Raw genomic sequence first — 26,611 nt, forward strand, 5'->3', positions numbered from 1 at the left:
AGTTTGGCAATTCAAAGCTATTTTCCTTTTGAATTTAACCATTGAGTTATATGAAGAAGTTATATGAAGAAGTTATATGAAGATTTATAAGACATTTTCATACTATGATTGGTTCCTTTCTGGAGTCATAGGAGCTAGTCACTTTACGTGTTTTTCAAACTCATTTCACTTTGCTTTTAAATAACAATCAGTTATATGTATCTGTAATGAATAAGGAACAATTAAAGCCACTACTCTTCTATCAATTAGGTTATCTATAATTTAAAGAAGATCATAGCCTTCTAAGAGTTCATGGACTCACTGAATATGGTTACATGGTGTAGTGGATAGAGCTGTTAACTATTATTCAAAATCTGGAGACATAAAGTGCACCTTTTTTTCCGGAGAGATATCAGGTTTTTTTATATGCACTTAAACAACTGGAATCTAGTAACATCTTTCCTAAAGCATTTTACATTGCTAAAAATAGTTTAGATCTAGCCTCACTTAAGTTGGCTCTTTGTTGTTGCTCATGGGTTTTTGTTTTGTTCTGGTTGAAAATTAGAGATCACAATGAATTCTGCAATATTTTATGATCCTTACTTTGGGGCACAAGTCTAATGTGCAAAATCAAATTTTGAAATAGTAGCCAATTAAAATTTTAACATTATGAATGTAATAATGGTATCAACATACATTTGACTCCAAGATTTTAATGATAAACTCCCCTGAAGACTGATTCATTGGTTGATTTGGATTAGCCTTTATCTCAAGGATTTTACTATAGCTTCTCCAACATTTATCTCATCTTATGTGAGAGATGTTTCATATGCATTTCTTAGGGAAGTTTTCTTTTTCTTGCTATTATATCTTCTTTGCACTAATATTGATTATATGTGACCCAATTAAATTTAATAATTGTGTTCTAATTTCTTACATATCGCTGAAGACACATCTGCAATACATTATTCAAAATACATTGCTAAACAATAAACTCATCTTAAATGTGACATGCAATATTCCTATTCACATGACTTGAATCATTTTAATAGATTCTTATATGCACAGTATCATCAGTATCGAATCTAAACCACTTGCTGATATTTGATTCTAAGGCATAAAAAAAAATGTGAGCACAACTAAGCAATGAATCATTGTGATTCCAGCATTTGATACCTAACAAGAGAAATGTAATTGTTCTTCCTCAGCCCAGAATTCCTGATAATAAATATGAATTCCCGATATGTTTAATCTCTTTCTTTCAACGTTAAACACTGTTCAGTATTGTCATTTAAAAAGCAGAAGAAAATGCAAGAACATTCTAATAATCTGTTAAAGTTTTATGCAAGGAGAGAGATTTTAGATGACAAAATGAACAAAAGCATTATTTTGATTATTATTTCTACTAATAATTCACAACAGATTGGGTACTATAAAGAAACTGGTAATTATTTTTTTTTATTTTAAAATTTTTAATTTAACACATACTGTATGATGTTTATCAAGTGTTAGATTTTAAATGCTTCTATGTGCAGTAGATATTTTAATTTTTTTAAGTCCTAGAAACAACTCTGTGGGATAAGCAGTATGATTACCCCCATATTAATATGAGAAATCTAAGCATTGTGAGATTAGGTAACATGTTCAACGGTAATGATCACTAAATAGCTGAGCTAGGATGCAAACAGTCTGAGTAGACTTTGGGCTTTAACCTGTGGATTGTGCTGACTCTTTACCCATTCAAATAATAATAATTTCTTAATCATAAATACAAAAATAAGTCAATAAAACAAATAAATAAATATCACTGTGTCATTGGCTCTGGTTGCTCTACTTTCCAAATGGCAATCTTGCTAATTATCTTTTCTTTGACAACCACATAAAGCAAAAAAAAAAAAAAAACTTGTGCTTTATTTCTTTCTCACCATCAGACTTGAGTTTTCCTTTGGGATTATTCTGTTTATTTCTATCTATTTGTTTCTTGTTTGTTTTTTACGTTTACTTTTTTGAAATTTTTAATGTGGTAAAGTGCACATAATATAAAATTTACCACCTTAACCATTTTTACATGTACAATTTAGTAGTGGTTAAGTACATTCACATTGCCAGTCAATCTCTAGAACTCTTATCATCTCGCAAAACTAAGACTCTCCATTTCTCCTTTCCTTCAGTCCCTAGGAACCACCATTCTACTTTTGGTCTCTATGAATTTCACTACCCAGTTAACCTTATATGAGTGAAATCATACAGTATTTTCTTTTTGTGACTGGCTTATTTCACCCAGCACAATGTCCTCAAGGTTCATCCATGTTGCAGCATAATATCAGAATTTCCTCCCTTTTTAAGGCTGAAAAATATTCCATTGTATGTATATATTGTCTTTTGTTTATCCATTCATCTTGATAGACACGTGGGTTGCTTCCTGTTATTTGTTTTTTAAAGAACTTTTACATTCCTTGTGCCTCAGCTGATACATAAAAATCTCTTGGAACACAAAATTTTACCTTTAATTATATGTCCCCAATTTGGAGTCACAATACAGTGGAGAGTCTGCGGTGAATGCGAATTGAGATTTCTATAATTTACAGACCTTTAGTAATGGTTGTAAAAGTCAAATGTATGCTTTAATTTAAGATTTGAAAAAAGAAAAGAAACTTATGCCACCTTTAGGATAGTTCATCAATAATGGTTTGATTACATATTTTTCTGTAAAGTTAAACAATAACAAAGAAATCCACATAAACCGTAAATAAACTCCTAGTGATGGAACTAAATAGGGTGTAGGAGGAGCTTAAGTTCCAGTTCTATAAATTCTCAAGCTAAATGAGTTAGAATAAATATCTAAACCTCTACTTTCTTGCTTGTAAAAAAGGAGGTTGGACTAAAGGCTCCTTTTGCTCTCTTACTTCATGAATTGCCTTTGGTCAGTCCCTTGCTCAAAATACCCATAAACTGAGATATACAGTGTTTCTCAAGAGTGGTGAAACTCACTTAATATCTATTCTCTTGGAGAACAAAGTTTGATTTGGCAAAACAAAATTCTAAATCAAGGAGAATTTCTGCAATATAAATTTGCATTTCGAAAATAAATATATGCAAACAGGAAATACGAGGCACTGATTACAAAATGAAAACATACTGATACTCCTCAATGTAAAAAGGCATGTCCTCTAACTTGAAAGAAAAGTATATTTTCAAGTCCAACCCCCTAGCTCACCACCTCTACTTTTAGTCAGCACTCCTTTCCCAGGGCACCCCTCTTCAAAGGCCACTTATATATGTTTTGGACACAGGCACTTGGTCATAATTTTCTCTGTAATTCTAGACCTTATTTTCAAAATGGGAATTTTCAAGGGAGGAACTTGTGTGCAGTATGCTTTTGGAAAGTTCTAAAGGTTAAGTACAGTATCAAGGAATTTTAAAGCCAAGGGACTTCTGAGTTGTCCCAAAGTATCTATTCATCATGAGCCTATCATTTGATCCCAGGGCTCCAGCTAAATATATTGCATATAAAAAGTAATTTCTTTTTCTAGCTTTGTCCTCCTAGAACATAGTCAAAAATATGTACAGTATTTCCAAAAAACACTTTCTACTCTCTTATGCCATCCAGTTTCAGATTTTCATTTGTGTTACTCTTTGCAATACAGAGATAATATTTTCAAAATTGGAAACTTGCAAAATGCTTCTTCTAAAATCCCTACCTCCTTAGTCTGGTTTATACCAAGTTCATAAGAACAGGTCAGATCCGCATGTGTTGTGTGCATGTCAGCAATATTTCTAGTCTGCTTGGTTAACCCAGTCAGATCAAATCTGAAAGAAAGTCAAATTGTCCTGGAAGCAAACAAGTAAGTGTAGCTGACCCCACATTTCCAGTGAATTGAAGGGCTTCTATGCTTCTTGTAAATCTCTAGCAAATAATTTGTATTTAGTGACTGCATTTGTGTTTTAAACTCCATTCGTATCACTGAATGCACTGTTTAAATGTAAATGTTATCATGTGATATTTTAGTACTACAGAATGAAAATTTCATTTCTCAAACCATAAATTTAATCTCAAAAAGTCTGACTTTTCTTTGTGCTGCTTCTTCTCTTTGGAATGACTCATTTTCCTCCTTGGATCTTTGTGGCTGTCCCTTAAAATCACACTTACAAAAGGAAAGCAATTTAAAATACATTTCTCGGTACTTACCGCCTATACTCATGCCATTTTCCTGGATGATTTTCATCATGTGTCATCAATAAAGAATCCTTTTTGACATTGACTTCTCCTTGGTCAGCCATTGCAAAGTCTGAAATTGTAGCATTACTTTTATTGGAAGTCAGTATTCCCTCAAACCACTTGTATGATGATCCAGCATCTGCAATATAATAGGGTAAAACACTGTAAAAACCATGATCGGTGACCAATATGGCAGAGAGAATCCCTGTGTGCTTCCTGCCCAAACCAGGATCTCCTTAGAGGGGTCCCGGTCAACAGAGTGTTATTTCACCACCAAATATGTGCACAGGCTCTATGGATACCAACCTGATCATGAAATGTCTGAATGGAAAAGTTCCCAAGTTTAATAAATCTGCATTTGACTTTTGGGTGTAATAGTGAGAAAACCTGCCTTAACCTGATTCTATCTTCCAGGCTACTAAGAATCAAAGATTTTTCTGAAGTCAGTCTAGCTTCCTGTGGTGCATTTAAAATGGAGTCCTAACAAGGTGGTCCTGGGATAATTCAGTACTTAACTGAACTAAAGAAAGTTTCAGTCTACTATAGACCTGCATCAGGAAGAGAGACCAAGTAAGTCTTTTATAAAAGTGGCATTCAAATAGCTGCAATGCTTTAACAAACCATCTGTATTTTTAGGCCACTGTAAAAGAAAACTAGATAATTTCTGTGATTGGCCTAGGGGCTAATGGGTGTGCTGATTTTAAGGCCTGCCTGCAGGAGGGAGTATTGCTATCACATACTGCCTGGGGAGTGATTTGGCCAATGGATCATCAGAAATCACTTTAAATGTACTTTGAGTGACAGTGCCTCATATTAGCCATTGTTATCAACAAAATTTCCTGAATTCTGAGTTTGTACACAATACTATTCAGGGTTTGCCATTAGCTGTTTCCACCTACAACCATTTCTAAAACAAAACCTCATTGACTGATGATCCCTCAGGAAGGAACAAACACTTTAGCTGCTGTTTTCATGACAGGTAGATACGACATTCCTGCATTAGATCTGAGTGTCCTCGTTTTGCTATATGACAATGAGAAGCATGTTTTGCTACCCCTTCTGAGTAAAGATTTAATTTTGCCTATATATGAACAAAAATGAAGGAAAGGTCATTAGCAAATGTTATTTAAAATAATTTTTTATACAAGACACTTTCTACAAGGTTACAATCACTGTAAAGAACACAGATTTACCCTTTTTTTTTAACACCTTTATTGGAGTATAACTGCTTTACAATGGTGTGTTAGTTCCTGCTTTATAAAAAAGTGAGTCAGCTATACCTATACATATGTCCCCATATCTCTTCCCTCTTGCGTCTCCCTCTCCCACCCTTCCTATCCCACCCCTCTAGGTGGTCACAAAGCACCGAGCTGATCTCCCTGTGCTATGCAGCTTCTTCCCACTAGCTATCGGTTTTACATTTGGCAGTGTATATGTGTACATGCCACTTTCTCACTTTGTCCCAGCTTACCCTTCCCCCTTCCCGTGTCCTCAAGTCCATTCTCTACTAGGTCTGTGTCTTTATTCCCCTCTTGCCCCTAGGTTCTTCATGACCTTTTTTTTTTTCCCTTAGATTCCATATATATGTGTTAGCATACGGTATTTGTTTTTCTCTTTCTGACTTACTTCACTCTGTATGACAGACTCTAGGTCCATCCACCTCACTACAAATAACTCAATTTCGTTTATTTTTATGGCCGAGTAATATTCCATTGCATATATGTGCCACATCTTTTTTATCCATTCATCTGTCAATGGACACTTAAAAAAGCTTTTTATGCATCTACTGAGATGATCATATGGTTTTTATTCTTCAGTGTGTTAATATGGTGTATCACATTGATTGATTTGCATACATTGAAGAATCCTTGCATTCCTGGGATAAACCCCACTTGATCATGATGTATGATCCTTTTAATGTGCTGTTGGATTCTGTTTGCTAGTATTTTGTTGAGGATTTTTGCAACTATGTTCATCAGTGATATTGGCCTGTAGTTTTCTTTCTTTGTGACATCTTTGTCTGGTTTTGGTATCAGGGTGATGGTCGCCTTGTAAAATGAGTTTGGGAATGTTCCTCCCTCTGCTATATTTTGGAAGAGTCTGAGAAGGATAGATGTTAGCTCTTCTCTAAATGTTTGATAGAATTCACCTGTGAAGCCATCTGGTCCTGGGCTTTTGTTTGTTGTAAGATTTTATATCACAGTTTCAGTTTCAGTGCTTGGTCTGTTTATATTTTCTATTTCTTCCTGGTTCAGTTTCGGAAGGTTGTGCTAGTTCTAAGAACTTGTCCATTTCTTCCAGGTTGTCCATTTTATTGGCATAGAGTTGCTTGCAGTAGGCTCTCAAGATGCTTTGTATTTCTCAGTGTCAGTTGTTACTTCTCCTTTTTTATTTCTAATTGTATTGAGTCTTCTCCCTTTTTTTTCTTGATGAGTCTGTCTAAAGGTTTATCAGTTTTGTTTATCTTCTCAAAGAACCAGCTTTTAGTTTTATTGATCTTCGCTACTGTTACCTTCATTTCTTTTTCATTTATTTCTGATCTGATCTTTATGATTTCTTTCCTTCTGCTAACACTGGGGTTTTTTGTTCTTCTTTCTCTGATTGCCCTAGGTGTAAGGTTAGGTTGCTTATTTGAGATGTTTCTTGCTTCTTAAGGTAGGATTGTATTGCTATACACTTCCCTCTAAGAACTGCTTTTGCTGCATCCCATAGGTTTTGGGTCATCGTGTTTTCATTTTCATTTGTTTCTAAGTATTTTTTGATTTCTGTTTTGAGTTCTTCAGTGATCTCTTGGTTATTCGGGAATGTATTGTTTAACCTCCATGTGTTTGTATTTTTTACAGATTTTCTCCTGTAAATGATATCTAGCCTCATAGCGTTGTGGCTGGAAAAGATACCAGATATGATTTCAATTTTCTTAAATTTACCAAGGCTTCATTTGTGACCCAAGTAATGATCTATCCTGGAGAATGTTCCATGAGCACATGAGAAGAAAGTGTGCTGTTATTTTTGGATGGAATGTCCTATAAATATCAATTAAATCCATCCAGTTTAATGTGTCATTTAAAGCTTGTGTTTCCTTATTTATTTTCATTTTGGATGATCTGTCCATTGGTGAAAGTAGGGTGTTAAAGTCCCCTACTATGATTGTGTTACTGTCTATTTCCCCTTTTATGGCTGTTAGCATTTGCCTTATGTATTGAGGTGCTCCTATGCTGGGTGCATAACTGTTTACAATTGTTATATCTTCTTCTTGGATTGATCCCTTGATCATTATGCAGTGTCCTTCTTTGTCTCTTCTAATAGTCTTTGTTTTAAAGTCCATTTTGTCTGATATGAGAATTGCTACTCCAGCTTTCTTTAGGTTTCCATTTGCATGGAGTATCTTTTTACATCCCCTCACTTTCAGTCTTTATGTATCCCTAAGTCTGAAGTGGATCTCTTGTAGACAGCGTATATACAGGTCTTGTTTTTGTATCCATTCAGCCAGTCTATGTCTTTTGGTTGGAGCATTTAATCCATTCACATTTAAGGTAATTATCAATATGTTCCTATTACCATTTTCTTAATTGTTTTGGGTTTGTTATTGTAGGCCTTTCCTTCTTTTTTGTTTGCTGCCTAGAGAAGTTCCTTTAGCATTTGTTGTAAAGCTGGTTTGGTGGTGCTGAATTCCCTTACCTTTTGCTTGTCTGTAAAGGTTTTAATTTTTCTGTCAAATCTGAATGAGATCCTTGCTGGGTAGTGTAATCTCAGTTGTAGGTTTTTCCCTTACATCACTTTAAATATGTGCCACCACTCCCTTCTTATATGCAGAGTTTCTGCTGAAAGATCAGCTGTTAACCTTATGGGGATTCCCTTGTATGCTATTTGTTGTTTCTCCCTTGCAGCTTTTAATATTTCTTTGTATTTAATTTTTGATAGTTTGATTAATACGTGTCTTGGCGTGTTTCTCCTTGGATTTATCCTGTATGGGATTCTCTGTGCTTCCTGGACTTGACTCTTTCCTTTCCCATACTAGGGACATTTTCAACTATAATCTCTTCAAATATTTTCTCAGTCCCTTTCTTTTTCTCTTCTTCTTCTGGGACCCCTATAATTTGAACGTTGGTGTATTTAATACTGTCCCAGAAGTCTCTGAGACTGTCCTCAATTCTTTTCATTCTTTTTTCTGTATTCTGCTCTGTGGTAGTTATTTCCACTATTTTATGTTCCAGGTCACTTATCCTTTCTTCTGGCTCAGTTATTCTGCTATTGATTCCTTCGATGGAATTTTTAATTTCATTTATTGTGTTGTTCATCATTGTTTGTTTAATCTTTAGTTTTTCTAGGTCCTTGTTAAACGTTTCTTGTATTTTCTCCATTTTATTTCCAAGATTTTTGATCATCTTTACTATCATTATTCTGAATTATTTTTCAGGTAGACTGCCTATTTCCTCTTCATTTGTTTTGTCTGGTGGGTTTTTACCTTGCTCCTTCAACTGCTGTGTGTTTCTCTGTCTTCTCATTTTGCGTAGCTTACTGTGTTTGGGGTCTCCTCTTCATAGGCTACACGTTGGTAGTTCCCGTTGTTTTTGGTGTCTGTCCCCAGTGGCTGAAGTTGGTTCAGTGGGTTGTGTAGGCTTCCTGGTGGAGGGGACTAGTGCCTGTGTTCTGGTGGATGAGGCTGGATCTTGTCTTACTGGTGGGCAGGTCCGTGTCTGATAGTGTGTTACGGGGTGTCTGTGACCTTATTATGATTTTAGGCAGCCTCACTGCTAATGGGTGTGGTTGTGTTCCTGTCTTGCTAATTGTTTGGCATAGGGTGTCCAGCACTGTAGCTTACTGGTCATTGAGTGGAGCTGGGTCTTGGCGTTGAGATGGAGATCTCTGGGAGATTTTTGATGTTTGATATTATGTGGAGCTTGGAGCTCCCTGGTGGACCAATATCCTGAACTTGGCTCTCCCACCTCAGTGGCACAGCCCTGACGCCTGGCCAGAGCACCAAGAGCCTGTCATCTACACGGCTCAGAATAAAAGGGAGGAAAAAAAGGAAGAAAGAAAGAAAGACAAAGATACAATAAAATACAATAAAATAAAGTTATTTAAAATAAAAATTAAAAAAATTTTAAAAAAAGGAAGAGAGCAACCAAACCAAAAAAACAAATTCACCAACCCACAAGCGCTAAAAAGTATACTGAAAAAAAGAAAAAAAAAAAAAAACGCGTTCAGACAGAACCTTAGGACAAATGGTAAAAGCAAAACTATACAGACAAAATCGCACACAGAAGCATACACATACACACTCACAAAAAAAAGAAAAAGGGAAAAAAAAAATATATCGTTGCTCCCAAAGTCCACCTCAATTTGGGATGATTCGTTGTCTATGCAGGTATTCCACAGATGCAGGTACTTCAAGTTGATTGTGGAGATTTAATCCGCTGCTCCTGAGGGCGCTGGGAGAGATTTCCCTTCTTCTTCCTTGTTCGCACAGCTCCCGGGGTTTAGCTTTGGATTTGGACCCATCTCTGCGTGTAGGTCTCCTGAGGGCGTCTGCGCTTCGCTCAGACAGGACGGGGTTAAAGGAGCCACTGATTCGGGGACTCTGGCTCACTCAGGCCGGGGGGATGGAGGGGTACAGATGCGGGGCGAGCCTTCGGCGGCAGAGGCCGACATGACGCTGCAGCAGCCTGAGGTGTGCCGTGTGTTCTACCGGGGAAGTCCCTGGATCACGGGACCCTGGCAGCGGCAGGCTGCACAGGTTCCCGGGAGGGGAGGTGTAGAGAGTGACCTGTGCTCGCACACAGGCTTCTTGGTGGCGGCAGCAGCAGCAGCCTTAGTATCTCATGCCTGTCTCTGGGGTCCGTGCTTTTAGCCGCGGCTCGCGCCCGTCTCTGGGGTCCGCGCTTTTAGTCGCGGCTCGCGCCCATCTCTGGAGCTCCTTTAAGCAGCGCTCTTAATCCCCTCTCCTCACCCACCAGGAAACAAAGAGGCAAGAAAAAGTCTCTTGCCTCTTTGGCAGCTCCAGACCTTTTCCCGGACTTCCCCCCAGCTAGCCGTGGCGCACTAACCCCTTCAGGCTGTGTTCACGCCGCCAACCCCAGTCCTCTCCCTGGAATCCGACCTCTGAAGCCCGAGCCTCAGCTCCCAGCCCCACCCGCCCTGGCGGGTGAGCAGACAAGCCCCTCGGGCTGGTGAGCGCTGGTCGGCAAAGATCCTCTGTGCGGGAATCTCTTCGCTTTCCCCTCCGCACCACTGTGGCTGCGCTCTCCTCCGCGGCTACGAAGCTTCGCCCCTCTGCACCACTGTTGCTGTACTCTCCTCCGCGGCCCCGAAGCTCCCCCCCTCGGCCACCCGCAGTCTCCACCCGCGAAGGGGCTTCCTAGTGTCTGGAAACCTTTCCTCCTTCACAGCTCCCTCCTACTGGTGCGGGTCCCGTCCCTATTCTTTTGCCTTTGTTTTTTCTTTTGCCCTACCCAGGTATGTGGGGAGTTTCTTGCCTTTTGGGAGGTCTGAGGTCTTCTGCCAGCGTTCAGTAGGTGTTCTGTAGGAGTTGTTCCACATGTAGATGTATTTCTGATGTATTTGTGGGGAGGAAGGTGATCTCCGCGTCTTACTCTTCCGCCATCTTGAAGCTCCTCCTAGATTGAACCTTAATATAATCAATTGTAGAGTGAGCTAAATTAAGAACACATGCAGTTTCAATTGCTTAGAAAAAATACATAAGAAACCAAGAGAGAGAATGCTGCTTCAGATTTAACAATGAATACAATCCAAAGAATTCTACTACCATCACAAATGTGCCGCTAGATTTTATTAGCAAGCCTATTCCCATTGGTTTTATGTATAACTTAATTTTTGTTCAACCTCCTTCTGTGTTGCTGGGAAAAGGATAAATAAGAGAGAGGAAGAAAGTATTGATAATTTCAAAACTTTTTATAGGATACACACTTGAAAGTTTATACGAACAGAGTCACTCCAACTTTTACAGATGTGGCATTGACTAGTAATGAGTTGAACACTATTTAGAGCTATTAATATATTAGGCACCAGTTAAGCTCTGAAGTTGTTACTATAACCTGAGAAGACTTTAGACTTCCCTACCATCCTCAGCTGAAAGGCCAATAAAGAAATTACTACCTTAATATATTCACTGAAATGGCCTGTAAGAGTTAATAGTGGTACCCAAGAGCTTATTTTACCTTCAGTACAACTTCATACATAAATGGAATCTGATTCAATATATAAAGAGTTAGGCTTACCAGAGGTGGGCACATATTTTTATTTCCATATTGTAGGTGAGGAACTGAGACACAAAAAGGAATTTTATTCTCAGATTCATAGCAACTTTAATGGTATAGCCAATGTTAATATGAGGCTTGTTATTAATCTGACTCTAAAAGTAGTATTTAATTAACCCTTAGGGTGTCAATTCCTCTTCCCCAAATAATGCAGACGGCTGCCAACAAGAAAAGAGTTTATATGGGGTCTTAAGAATTGCACTTCGGGACACAAAGATGCTGGTAACCTCAAAAGAGTATTCCGAGGAAAAGAAAGAGTCAGGGGCTTATATAGACAAAAAAAGCCATGAGGTTGTCAAGAGTTGCCTGGTGAGAATTCTGATTGACTCTGATGTGAGACAGAAAATATCTGCCCTTAAGGGGTCAAGGGTTGTTTTAGGATAGGGGTCTGTTAAGTTAGACTGTCGGGAGTATCTGCCAGATGTTCTGGATGACTTCATCAGGTCAAAAGTCAGGTTCTATTCAGGCTAAGATGTACATAAGTCACATATCCGTAATGGCTTCTTGGCACCATTTTAGAGAGCTCTCTTAGCAATCCCAACTCCATTTTGGTTTTCCTTTCACAAGGGTAACTGTACATTGAAGTTCCTGGACAATTGTTTTCATTACTAGTACACTTCGAATTTCCTGGCTTTACCACTGGTGGTTTATTGGTGTAATGTCAGATATCTTTATTCATTTCTGCTATGTGTTTTTTTAAAACAAAATCCTTGAAGGTAAGCTAATAAATTTAGCTATTTTTTTCAGTAAATTTAAGTACTGCTGAAGAAAAAAAGTATGTACTCTAACTGAATTTACAGGGTCAAAATTAAAAGAAGAAGGCACCAACTTCAGTGCTGGAATATTTTCTGTAATGTGACAGTCAAGAACATAAAGGCATGAAGCTTGGTACTCCACTTGCCCAACAATATATAAGAAGGGTTAGTGTGTATGTCTTTTCTTGATGTCACATATAAAGAAAGTCTCAGACATATTATTTTTGCATTGTGTCTCACTACTACCAGGACATCCTGACTTTGAAATTTTGAGTAACAGCAACAGTAATGCTAGAAAAGATTCCGAATGTAGTTTTGTCTTTAGAAAAGCAAGTTATGCTACTTCATTAACAATTTCCTCCAAAGGAGATTTCCAAAATACAGTTGGAAGGATTTAGAAAATGCTGGAGCTGCACTTTAAAAATGTGGTTTCTTGAAACCTCCACATAAATACAGAAAAACTTTATATCCATCCTTTACTGTTTACTAACTATACAGAAAGGGGGTGTTTAAAAGCCCAACAACTCTCATATTACAGTTTTGGATAGTACATTTCTCTATGTGTAAACAGAAATAATTAAGGTAATTATTGTTTGGATCCTCTGGCAGCAAAGCACGTTTATTTTAAGCAATAGATGTTCAAAAAATGCTTGAAAATGCATGGCTCTACCTGAACCACAGTTTCATAAGGAAAGAGGAAAAAAAATATCTGCAGCAAGATTTTTAGAAGGCTGCAGCAGCCTTTCTTGCCCATGTAAATAGTTTCACTGCTGAAGAGCTGAGTCATTGGTTTTTCCAACACTCATTTCTCAGTAACTGAAAGAAAACACTCTTTTCCCCCCCCAGAAGCCAATGCACTGAAGCTGTTAATTAGAGTGTGTATGGGTGGCATTTGAGACTCAACCAGGCCACACATTCTACACAGTGGGTAGGATATCAAATTAACCCAGTGAGAAGTCTCTGGTAAGTTTTAACCTCCCAGCTACATCCCCAGGCCATTTTGGACTGAAGAATGAGGAATCTGAAGGACTATTAAAATAACACTCTGTAAAATGCTCACAACAAATCAGCATAAAGCCATACAGCACAGGTGTGCCTGTAATTGGAAAATGGTCTGTGTTCAATGGCCCATCAAATTCACCATCTTCTCAGCAACTCCTTTGGGTTTTACAAAGCAGTTCAGGAAACCTAAGTGCTAACTGAACTTTTCTGAATATTTAGGTTTATGTATTTCGTGTAAAGTCTAGAGATGGGTTTTATTTTCCCCCAACTTTTACATAAGGAGCTGGCATTCCTATCAGGAAGACAGACGCCTAAAGCTCCATCTATAAGTCTGATTAAAATAAAAGATTCTGGATGCATGAAAAATTCACACGAGGAATAAAGGAATATGTTATATGAAGAATATATTACAAATGTTACGAACCCCTTTATGTCCAAAGCTATTTTACAACTTTGAGCTAACTATATTTGCAGAGTAACAGATCAATGCAAAGAACATGATCGCATGCTGTATCTGAATGCTTACTAAATTGAACAGAATGTCTCAGATTGCTAACACAGCCGCTAATTTCTGTTGATGTGCTGATAGAAATTGTAAAGAATCAGTGAAGGAGGACTATCTGTTGGGCATTTAGTGGCAGAGTGCTTTTTGCCATTTTGCAAGTTCTCTTCTTAGCAATGTAATACCTTTCTTTGGTGAGCCAGGCTCATTGACTGCTATAACAAGCATCTGCTTGTCACTCTGCCTTTAGAAAACTTTGCAATTCAGCTGCATTGCTAAAGGCAGTGCTACTGGCATACAAAAGAAAACTTTTTCCATCCGAAGTACCTCCTTCTCCTTTTTCAGTTGCGGGTGATGAATCCATAAAATAAAAAGCTGTTCTCTTGTACAGCTAATCTGGACCCACTTGTCTACTTGAGAGCTGAAAACCTTGGTTGCACAGAAGAACTACTCATACAGAGAGAGAGAGAGTTTTCTCTGAAAAAATACCTCAGCACTAAAGAAGACATTATTATTGAGAAACTTCTCACCATATTAATTATTTGCTTTAGTGCAGGTTAATGATACATATGATAAAATGTAAAGCTCAAAGACCCCAAATATTGGAAATGGGATAGAGGGGATCCATTCCAAACCTTCCCAAATCTTCTTTCCATAGATTAGAGAACAAAATCTGAGACCATGCTTGTGATTTGTCATACTGATAATTAAATATAAGCAATGGAAAAATTGGAAGTAGCTTAGCTAAAAAGAAAACTAAAATGAAAATAAAAACTTAAAAAATCATTAGTTATATAACTAAAATGGATCTTTTAGAGAAGATGGAAAATTGGACCATCTCCACTCAACAGAACCAAACCTAGACAAGGTTCTTCATCAACACCCTGAGTTCTCTTTATAAATTATAAAATATGATAAATATGGTAAAGAATGATAATAATATATTTGATTTTGATAACTAGGCTCCTCACTGGGAAGGCTGCCTCACTGTCTTTATGGAATATTAGGGTATGATCAGCACCTCTCTTTGTACTTCATGTTTTACAGTTAATTTGGTGAAAATTATATTTACGTGCGTAAAATATTATTTGAAATTGAAAACAGCCTAGATAAACCTAGAAGGGTTTATCTACTTTTGTTCTTCTTATCATTTATACATTACCTCACATACTGGTCAATTTTTATTTTACGTATACATGTAAAATAAAATATACATCATGGTGCTTTCCCATATAAGAATTACCTTTCATGATATGGTATCTGCCAAACAAAGTTATGAATATATGTGAATGTTTTTATAATACACGTGGCTGGTTATACATGCCATCTAATACAATGGTACAGATGTATTGAAAGTATACTTATAAATGTTGCACAACATTGAAAGATGACATTCATTTCATTAGTATAGATACCATTAGTTTCATTTTATATCATAGTGTGTCATCAGTTTGCTCCCATTTTCTTGTAACTGGCAAATGTAATTTCTAATTTTTAGTTGATAGGTTACAGTCTGCCTGGGTTTTCAGGCTGAGAGATAATTTAACAAATGGGATGTGGTAAGTGAGCAAAAAATTCAGGTAAAAGATAAACATTTCACTTTGCATAAGATAATGTATGGCATCACTAATACTATAACAGTGAATGTTAAAATACATCAACCTTTAAAGGATAATAAAATTGAAAAAGATTGCTCAAATAAAGATCTTAGAGTAACAATTCTTATAAATCAAAATTATAATCAACATGATTTTTTTAAAGGGGAAATTAAAGGATTGAAAGAGTATTTTCATATGATACTTTCAACAACAGGCATGCTTCATTTGGTGCAATAGATGAATTTCTATATAGCTATTTCTTTTTTTTTCTAGTAAGTTATTCATAAGTTAAGTACCTGAGGGAAGATTGCTAATTAAAGGAATCCAATAATGAATCATTTTCTTCATATAAAACTTAACTAAAGTCTGCTTGTTAAAAGTGGGTTTTTGCTTATAAAGTTAATTTTAAAGTTAATTTGAATTTGGCACAAACATTTGTTTATGTATAAGGCTGATAGTCTGTGTTAGTGAAAAACCACAGTAAAATGATACACAGAGTACTCATCACTTAAGACCTATGATTATCACAATTGCTCAAGTTCTGTATTACCCCAAAGAGGTATATTATTCATTAATAGCCTGCACAGGGTCAGTGTTTAACATATTTATACTTTTTCAAGCAGTTGTACCTAACTTTTAGTTACTAGGTACAATAAACAAGATTTAGAGAAATAATGGAAAGTATAAGCCTTGCCTTCTTAAATTCATATTTTAAGAACTTGGAAATAGGTGAATATGAAGATACAATAGGGGATTAGAATAGGCCCTTTAAAAATACAAGTATTTCTTGTTTTTTAAAATTTCAAAACTGTTTATCCTATCATACGTATGTCATATCTACCATACAGAGGAAAATGCAATACATACTAAAAATGTGTTAATAAGTGGGTTCTGTGTGTGTGTGATGAGAAATAGTGATAAAACTGTATATATTATTTCGTAACTTGCCTACTTTCTTTACTTACTTTGTGTCTTTTCCATTATTACTATGAGATATTGTTGAAATATTACTGTAATACACATAGTCTTTAAAATAATACTCAACACACACACAAAGAGTTATAGCTAAAAGATAACAGAAGAGGTAAAATTGAGCACTAAAAAATATTTCATTCATCCAAGTTAAAGCATAAAGGCAAGAACAAAACAAAGAATAGAAGTGAGACAAATAGAAAACAAATACCAAGATGGTAGACTTAAACCAGTACATTATCAATTACTAACATTAACTAAAATACACTGAGTATACCATATAAAAAGTAGAAATAGCCATAATAAATAATAAAATTAATTAGTTTTTAATAGTTCAAACTTGCAATATGCAGTTTAAAGAAATACATTTAAATATAAAGAAACAGACAGGTGGAATGTATATACATAGGAAGGAAAATACAGACCAAGATATCATTAGGCATAAGAAAACTGGTATGGCTATACACTATTGAAAAAAAGTAGACTTCAAGACATTCAATATAACCAAAAATAAAGATAAAAATTTCATAATCATAAAAGTTCAATGAAACAGGAAGCCATAAACAAGTTTAAATACAACTAATAACAATGTTTCAAAAAAATGAGGCAAAAACTGACAGAACTAAGGAGAATAGGTCAATAGACAAATAGAGATTTTAACACCTATCATTCAGTCATTGATTAAAAAAAAAAACAGAAAAAAATGATGATATAGAGGATGTGAACAACACTATCAACCAAATTGCCTAATTGACATTTACAGAAAATTACACCACAACTTCAGAATATACATTTTTTTAAATGAACGTGGAAGTTGATTAATAATTCAAGCCTTAATAACCTTTGAAGGATCGAAATTATTAAGGAGTGTATGTTCATTCTTACTCTTTTAATATAGCAGTATTAAAATAGACATCACAAATAATAAAATAGCTAGAAAATACCCAAATATTTGAAAATTAAAAAGTAAACTTTAAACTTCCAAGATCAAAGGAAAAAAACACAAGGGAAATGAAAAGTTATTTTACATTTAATTTTTTGAAATATATACTTGAAGAGAAGCCTAACATAAATTATCGAAGTTTATATCTTAAAAGGTGACAAAAAGAAGAGCAAATTAAACAAGAAGGAGGTAGGAAAAAGGATTCATTAAAAATGAAAATGGAAATAGGTAAAACAGAAAACCTGACAATGGAGAAAATCAACAAAATCAAAATTTAATGCTTTGAAAGGATTAATAAAATTAATTAATACTTAGGAAGACTGATCAAACAAAAAGAAATGAAATAATTTACTAATATGAGGAATGAAAGAAGGACATCACTTTCTATCATACAAACACTAAAATCTTCAAGTCAGTAAATTCAAATTAGATTAAATGGAAAAATTCCTTTTAAAACACAAATGGACATATCAAGATATAGAAAAAATATGTGTATCTTAAATTTAAAACTTTTCCACTAATAAAATATAGTTATGAATGGCTTAATTGGTAAATTCTATAGTATGTTTTATGAAGACATAATACCAATCTTATGATTTCTTTCAGAAAATAGTGAAAGAAGGAAAAATTTATGACTTATCTAATAAAGCCACCATACAACTGGTATAAAAACCTGATAAAGATATTAGAAGAAAATTACAAACAGGTATCTATCATGAATATAGACTCAAATTATTAAAAACATATAAAAACCTAGAATCCAGCAAATGACAAAAAGCACAATAGGCAAATGAGGTTTATTCTAGGATCTTAAGCAAGATTGTTTAAAATATTTAAAAATCAACCAATGTATTCACCATATTAAAAGAATACAGAAAAATACTCATATCATCCTTTTCAAAGATGCAGATAAATCATTTTATAAAATTATTAGATATTTAATTTCTAAATATCATGCAGAAAATTAGGAACAAAAGGAAAATCACTGGTTAGATGAAAAGCATCTTTAAAAACCCTACAGTTAACAACCTACAGATCCTACCATCCTAACAGATGGTAAAATCTGTACCCTTAAAATCTATGCTACTTATCATACTTAAACTCTAAAAATATATCTGGTCAAATGTTTTAATGTTTTATGTGTGCTTTAAGGTATATTTATCAATTGTTTGGTGGAAGTAAATACATATATAATTTTCTCAAAAGTGTTTTCTGTCTCACTACTTCTCTTTTCAGGTATATCTAAATTACTCTTTAATTTTTCCATTGAGTTATAAATGTCAATGACTTTTATTGACATCTTATATTCTGTGTCTGATATTTCCACTCTACAAAGTCCTAGGTATAAGTCTGATAGGTCCTGATTACTCATATATTTGTTATATTTTTCATTGTTAAATTTTATTTGTCCAAACCTAATTCTTAAGAACACTGAGGGCCTGGATTAAGGATGATATTCATTAAAAGGATATTCCTTTACTCCTGACAGGAGGTGCTACCTACTTGCCAGAACTTTAAGTTAATTTTTATAGTTGAGATTTCCCTGATTGTGCACGGAATGTAAATTCAAATCACAGACCCACGTGAGAAAAGTTCAGCGATTCTCAGAGAAAAATTAGCATCATTTCTTTTCTCACCTGGAGCCTACAAAAATAACCTGTTTTCTGGATTGATTCTATTTATCCCAAAAGGACAGTTCCCAGCTTAAAACTTATACTTGAGTTGTCCACTATTTGTACAGCATCCTCAGATTTAGATTCTCCTCTGCCAGACCTAAGATCTAGTGTCTGACTTCCATCAAAGCTCTCTATGCCTGCCAAAGTCCCTTGCATTCAGGGCAGCCCAGTCTTCATATTTATTTACCACTCTGGTATCAGCTTACACTTTTGGGGGGAGAAGCAGGGTTGGAGGTCCTTGGGGAATCTTCATCATCTTCTTGTAAACTCAGCAATGCATTTAAAAGTTTATGCTGTATGACCCAGCAACCCCACTACTGGGCATATACCCAGAGAAAACCATAATTCAAAAAGACACATACACCCCAATGTTCATTGCAGCACTATTTACAATAGCCAGGTCATGGAAGCAACCTAAATGCCCATCAACAGACGAATGGATAAAGAAGCGGTACATATATACAATGGAATATTACTCAGCCATAAAAAGGAACGAAATTGGGTCATTTGTAGAGACGTGGATGAATCTAGAGACTGTCATACAGAGTGAAGTCAGAAAGAGAAAAACAAATATCGTATGTTAACTCATATATGTGGAACCTAGAAAAATGGTACAGATGAACTGGTTTGCAGGGCAGAAATAGAGACACAGATGTAGAGAACAAACATATGGACACCAAGGGGGGAAAGCGGCGGGGTGTGTGTGTGTGTGTGTGTGTGTGTGTGTGTGTGTGAGAGATGAACTGGGAGATTAGTATTGATATATATACACTAATATGTATAAAATGGATAACTAATAAGAACCTGCTGTATAAAAAAATAAATTTAAAAAAATTTTTTTAAAATTTATGGTTGTAATTTATCCAATATCTGTATATTTTATGGCAGAAGGGCATTTCAGAATAGCTACTCTGCCATTCTGATGGAAATATAAGTCTGGACTCCCATGGCCTTTGTTATTTTCTTAAATAATTTCTTAAATATTATATAAGGGCGCTCATACAGGGATAAAAGTAGGCATACGTCTATGTTGTGGAGCCTAGTTTTGTTGCATTTGAAACCTTTCATCCAAAAGTAAATCTTAAGCAAGATTCTTTCATTTCCAAAATTGTTTCACTGTAGTTAGGCAAACTTGGAAGCTGTTTGGTTTCTTGCAACCAGAGAAGATTGGAAAATTACTGTTTCAGGAATTTGGGCCCTAGGAAATATGGCTCAATGTGTACCTGCTTTACAGAAAAAATAAATTTATACAGCTGTGAACAAAACCACTATAATTTGCAATGCTCCCTCACTTTCTGAAGTATTCTAAGGCTTTACTTTGCTCTGAGTCATATGGGTCATCAGAAGAAAACAAACATTCCCGCTCTCCCCTACTGTATTTTAAACTAAGTGATATGTTGAAAATTACAGTGCTGACAAGCATGACAGGATTAGAATGCTGACACATGGATAATCCAACTGTTTCTTTTAGCCCATTTAACTCACGCGGTTTGGTGTAAACACTGTAATATCACCTGCCTCCTTCTGCATGCCCATTAAAAAATGCAAATAAATCCTGGCTTACTTTGACTTTAATGGTTATGGTGTCTGTATTTTGTATTCTCCACTATCATAGCACTGCTCCAATTCCATTCAAAGTATGGTTTTCTGAAAACAATTAACTTTCTTGAATGCAACTTTTTTCTTTTCTTTTCTTTTTTTTTTGCATTGCACAGCTAGGGAGTTTATCTGGCTTTCAGTCAATGAGCATAGCCCATCTGGTGCATGCACTGATTACATGATTTTTGGTGAAGGAGTAAGGAAGTAATTCGAAGTTGGATTATCCCTTTTAAAATATTACTAGCATAAACAAACCCTGACAGATTGGGGGTCCCTTTCAATGTTCTATTTCCAATGCAATGTGGTAAGCCTGAAAAATAGAGCTTTTTGATTACACAAAGAATAGAATGAACAGAATACATGGAATAGTTTGGGCCAATAAAATAAAAAGGAAAGATTCAGTCTATTAGTTTAAGTTTAGTTTTCATATTTAATCTAGTATATAGATAGCTCAAAGATGTTTTTCATAATAGGACATAATATATCATATTTTATGATAGTTTGAATGGGAGCCTGGCTCTGCTGAATGTTGTATTTTTATGTCTGCGTATGACAGAAGAGTTCTTGTTCACTAGGATAAATCACTGAGGAAGCTGCTTCTCCCACTTCTTGACAAGAGCCCCCATCCTTCTTAGGATCCTAAGGTAGCCTTGGGTATAGAGGCCTTTGGGGCTCTCTGGTACTTTCTTACAGACTCAGCAATGCATTTAAATGTTTATGGTTATAATTCAGCCAGCATATGTGTGTTTTATAGCATAAGTACATTTCAGAATATGTGTTCTGCCATTCTGATGGAAATGTAGTCTGGACCACACCATGAGTAAGCATTTTTTTGAAATAATTTCTATGAAATCATAAGAAATATATACCTGGTTCCCGGCAGAGATCCTAAAACCCTTGTAAACAGAAGTGCTATGAGAATAATGTGTTTTAATATTTGATCTTTGACCCTGGTTCTTGACACAGAGTCCTTAAATCCCTTGAAATTTCCTGGGTGATAAGACTGTCTTTGGTTCTAATGAGACAACTATTGGTGGGCTCCTGGATAGAGGCTGGTCTCAGAAAGGCCAAGTCACAATTAGAAGCTTGGAACTTACACCCCACCCCCTATTTGTTTGAGAAATAAAAGGAGCTGGAAATTGAGATAATAATTGATCATGCCTATTGTGATGCAGCCTCCATAAAAATTCCCCCATATAAGGTTTCAAGAGCTTCTGGGTTGGTGAACACATCTACACACTGGGAGTGTAGCATATCCTGGTTCCACAGAGAAAGAAGTTCCTGGGGTCTGGACTCTTCCAGAACTCACCATATGTATCTCTTCATCTGTCTGTTCAATTATATCCTTTAAAATATCCTTTGTAATAAATTGGCAATAGTTAAACTGTTTTCTTGGGACTGTGAACTGCTTCAGCAAATTATACAGCCCAAGGAAGGGGTCATGGGAACATCTAAATTGTAGAAGTTGTGGGTAACCTGGGGACCTACTACTTCAGATTGGCATCTGAAATAGGGGGCAGTCTTGTTGGACTGAGCCCTTAACCTGTGGGATCTGACCTAACTCCAGTTAGCAGCAGAAATGAACTGAATTGTAGACTATCAAGCTGTTTTCAGAGAATCAGTCTGAAATGTGACCCACACATTTGGTCACAGAAGTGTTCTGTATGAGTAGCGAGTTAAATGTAACTTAAGGGCACACGTACAACTTTGAAGCAAAGCATGGTATCTGCTCTCAAGACTTAATCTTCGTTTTTTGCATGACCCAACAAGACATTATATAGAGCTAATATACCCCAGAAAATGCTTTGAAAATTCTCCACTGCTGATTAAGGAAGGCATGGCCATATGGGATTGTAATGGGCTGATTTATTTCCCACAACATTTATATGTAAATTGTAACTGTATTTGGAGATAGGGCCTTTAAGTAGATAATTACAGTTAAATAAGGTCATATGGGTAGGTCCCTAATCCAATAGGACAAGGGACCTTTTTACAAAAGGGAACAACACCAGGAAAGCACATGCACATAGAGAAAAGAACATGTGAAAACACAGAGAGAAGGTAGCTGTCTATAAGCCAAGGAGAGAGAGAGGCCTTAGGAGAAGCCAAATCTGCAAGCACCTTGATTGTGGACTTCCAGCCTACAGAAATGTGAGAATAAATTTCTGTTTTTAAAGCCACAAGGCTATGGTATTTTGTTATGGCAGCCCTAGTCAATTAATACAGGGATGCTAGAGAACACAGGATTATGGCACACAAAGGATATTTTCCAATCATGTACTTCAGGGCTCCTAAACTGTGTTGCATGAGCAGCATAGAAGTTCAGATAATTTACTTCATTATAAAATGTTAATAGATACAAAATTATTCCTATAAAATACTGTACTTAAATACATTTTTTTAATGGGGTAAGATGTTACTGGAGTTAAATAATAATGACAATAGTTGTAACAATATATAAGTATTTAATAACACACTATAATTATATAAGATTTGGTCCTAATATTATAATAACTAACTTTTGATAAGTATTTCTTCTATGCCAGACCCTGTACTCTTTTCATACCTTTCTTTGTATAGTTAATAATATCTTCATCTACCAATGAGTAAAGTGAAGTTCAGAGACACTAATTAATTAATAATTACCCTAGGAATCTAGGACATTCTTAGGAACAACTTGGAAGTGTGAATGAGAGGAGAATAGCTTCCATCATGCATTTCAAGGCAGAATAAAAAGTATACAAAATTATGGACTTGGTCCAAGCCTGTGTTTATCAGATGAGTAAAATAGGTGCCAAGAAAGTTTAAGAAATACGTTTAAGATTAGACATCTAGTTAGCAGTAGAATCAGAACTAGAAACCAGAAAGATTAAATAATTGTCAAAATCTCTTTTTGTCTCCTATACACTGTAAAAAATCATAAATTTTTAAAGTGCTATTAAAATCAAAATTACTTATGATACTTAAAAATGTGAAGTCCAACCACAGCAAATGTCAAATGACAAAAACAAGAATTTGTGATTCACCTTATTTTCAATTCTGATAGAGTCAGGTTTCATAAAATCATAAGAGCATTTACATTTTTAGAACAATGTTCTATACCATTCATGCTTACATTAAAACAAACTTAGTCAATGGAGAACTGATATTAATAAGATATGGGTCCTAAGAGAAATGTATAAATAAATAACTAGATAAATGAATAGATAGATAAATTAAATAACTTTCCCATAGTCTCTCTCTCAAAAAAAAAAACTTATAAGTTGTAAGTTGGTAGAATTTTGATTATTAAAATACAGATTTAAATACTTAATTTAGGTTTTCATTTGGAATTTGAAGCCTCTTTGTATACCCTAAACGTTAAAGAATTTAGAAATGGACGCACTGAATTATAAATTTAGTTTTTAAGATCATAAAAGAAGAGTATCTTTTAAATTATTGGTTTTTAAAAATTTAATCTTACAGTTGTCTCCTCTGTTGTCCAGCCACATTATCTGACACAGGTAGGATTTAGAGAGAATAATCTTAGAAAATCAGTGTGGCTGAAATCCTTAAGGAAAAAAAAATCCTGTGGGTCAACCTAAAGAAAATCTTGATGGAACGTTTTTATCTTATTTAGAAAAACAACTTTGTAAAGAAAATAAAAGATTTTGACAAACACAAGCTTTGCTCTTTTTGTTGTAGAACAGTTTCCTAGATACATAACGGCTCCCAAATCATAGATAGCTTTCTATTCCTATTATGGACAAATCTCATTAGACAAATGTTAATTGGGCATTGCCTACTACAGGGGCCACTCCAACTGGGAATGGCATGTAGAATCTATCATATAGCTATCTGAAAGACATCAAACAGAAGAATGGAATTCATACATTATAATGTATATCAGATGAAATCAAATATTGAAAGTCTATTAAATCAACTTATCATCCAAAATCAGTTATTGTTTTTGTACAATGTCCTTTGTACAATATACAAAGGAAGTACAACATTATTATATTTACTGATGACATAAACTAATAGTCCCAAATTTTCAATTTGAATCTTGTTTCTTTAAAAAAGTTATTTTTTGCAAGTAGAAATGTTAAATTTCTTAAAATATAACATTCGTATAAATAAGTAGATGTCCTATTAGTAGCTAATCACTCACTAAAACATTACTAAGAATAATGTGAAAAATAAGACTGGAATATTCCTGATAACTATACATGCAAAAATTCTCAACAAATATTACAAAATTAGTTACATGTCATTTAAAAAAAATCATACACTATGGTCAAGTGAAATTTATCCCTGGGATGAAGGATGGTTCAACATATGCAAATTTATAATTGTGACACACCACATTAACAAAATGAAAGATAAAAACTATATGACCATCTCTGCAGATGCAGAAAAAGCATTTGCCACAATACATTTTTCATGACACAACACTCAACAAATTGTATATAGAAGGAACATATCTCAACATAATAAGGCCATACATAACAAGTTCACAGCTACCATCATGCTCAATGGTGAAAGGTTGAGTGCTTTTTCTCTAAGATCAGGAACAAGACAAGGCTGCCTATTTTCACTACTCCTATTCAACATAGTAGTACTGGCAGTCCTAGCCAGAGCAATTAAGCAAGAAAAAGGAATAAAAGCATCCAAATAAGAAAGAAAGAAGTAAAATTATCTTTGTTTGCCAAATACATATATGTATTATATATGTATATTATACATATAATATATACTGTAATATATATTAAATATATAATCCTAAAGACTCCACCAAAAAACTGCTAGAACTAATTAACAAATTTAGTAAAGTTGCAGGCTACAAAATCAACATACAGAAAACAGTTGTGTTTCTATATATTAACAACAAACATTTTTAAAAATAAAGAAAAAAATCTTATTCACAATAGCATCAAAGAAAATAAAATACTTAGGAATAAATTTAACCAAGAAGGCAAAGGATGCATATGCTGAAAAGTACAGACTTTGATGAAAGTAATTGAAGAAACATATGAAAAGGTATTCTGTGCTCATGATCAGAAGAGTTAATATTGTTAAAATATCCATATTACACCAAACTACCTATAAATTCACTGCAATCCCTATGAAAATTAAATGTCATTCTTTACAGAAATAGAACGAACAATCCTTAAAATTTATTTGGAGCCACAAAAGACCCTGAATAGGCAAAGTAATTCAGAGAAAGAAGAACAAAGCCAGAGGTATCACACTTTCTGATTTCAAGCTATACTACAAAGCTATAGTAATCAAAACAATATAGTTGTCATAAAAATAGACATAGACCAGGGGAATAGAATCAAGAGCCCAGAAATAAATTCTGGAATATACAGTCAACTAATATTTGACAAGGGAGTCAAGAATACTCATTGGGGAAAGGACAGTCTCTTTAGTATATGGTACTGGGAAAACTGCGTAATCACATGTAGAAGAATGAAATTAGACCCCTATCTTACACCATTCTAAAAAATAAACTCAAAATGGATTAAAGACCTGAACCATAAAACTCCTAGAATAAAATATAAAGAAAAAGTTCCTTGACATTTGTCTTGGAAGCAACTTCCTGGATATGACAAAAGTACAAGCAACAAAAGCAAAAATAAAAATGTGGGATTATATCAAACTTAGAAGCTTCTGCACAGCAAAAGAAACAATCAACAAAATGAAAAGGCAATCTATGGAATGGGGGAAAATATTTGCAAACCATGTATCAGATCGGGGTTGATATCTAAAATGTATAAAGAACTCATACAACTCAATAGCAAAAACAAAAACAAAAACAAAAACCAAGCAACCCAATGTTAAAAATAAGCAGAGGAACTGAATAGACATTTTCATAAAGAAAACATACAAACGGCCAACAGATACATGAAAAAGGTGCTTGCCATCACTAACTATCAGAAATGCAAATCAAACCACTATGAAGTATCAGCTTACACCTGTTAGAATGTCTATCATCAAAAGACAAGATATAACAAGTATTTGGTGAGGCTCTGGAGAAAAAGGAACCATTGCACACTGTTGATGGGAATGAAAATTGATGCAGCCACTTTGGAAAACAGCATAGACGG

General features: G+C 35.0%; 1 protein-coding gene across 5 annotated transcripts in view; it reads right to left on the reverse strand.

The window, feature by feature from the left end:
- Positions 1-26,611, reverse strand: part of L1TD1 (LINE1 type transposase domain containing 1) — a 1,087,927-nt gene that overhangs the window by 300,312 nt on the left and 761,004 nt on the right. For all 5 annotated transcript variants that reach the window (XM_089903542.1, XM_089903540.1, XM_089903541.1 and 2 more), the window contains one exon: positions 4,169-10,826. In XM_089903542.1, coding sequence (XP_089759668.1) covers positions 4,169-4,260 — 92 coding nt within the window. In that variant the 5' untranslated portion in view covers positions 4,261-10,826. The remainder of the gene's footprint in view (positions 1-4,168; positions 10,827-26,611) is intronic.

The sequence above is a fragment of the Delphinapterus leucas genome, chromosome 21, assembly GCF_059928025.1.
Source record: "Delphinapterus leucas isolate spDelLeu-1000000601 "Yukka" chromosome 21, BTC_Dleu_Yukka2, whole genome shotgun sequence".
Lineage (NCBI taxonomy): Eukaryota > Metazoa > Chordata > Mammalia > Artiodactyla > Monodontidae > Delphinapterus > Delphinapterus leucas.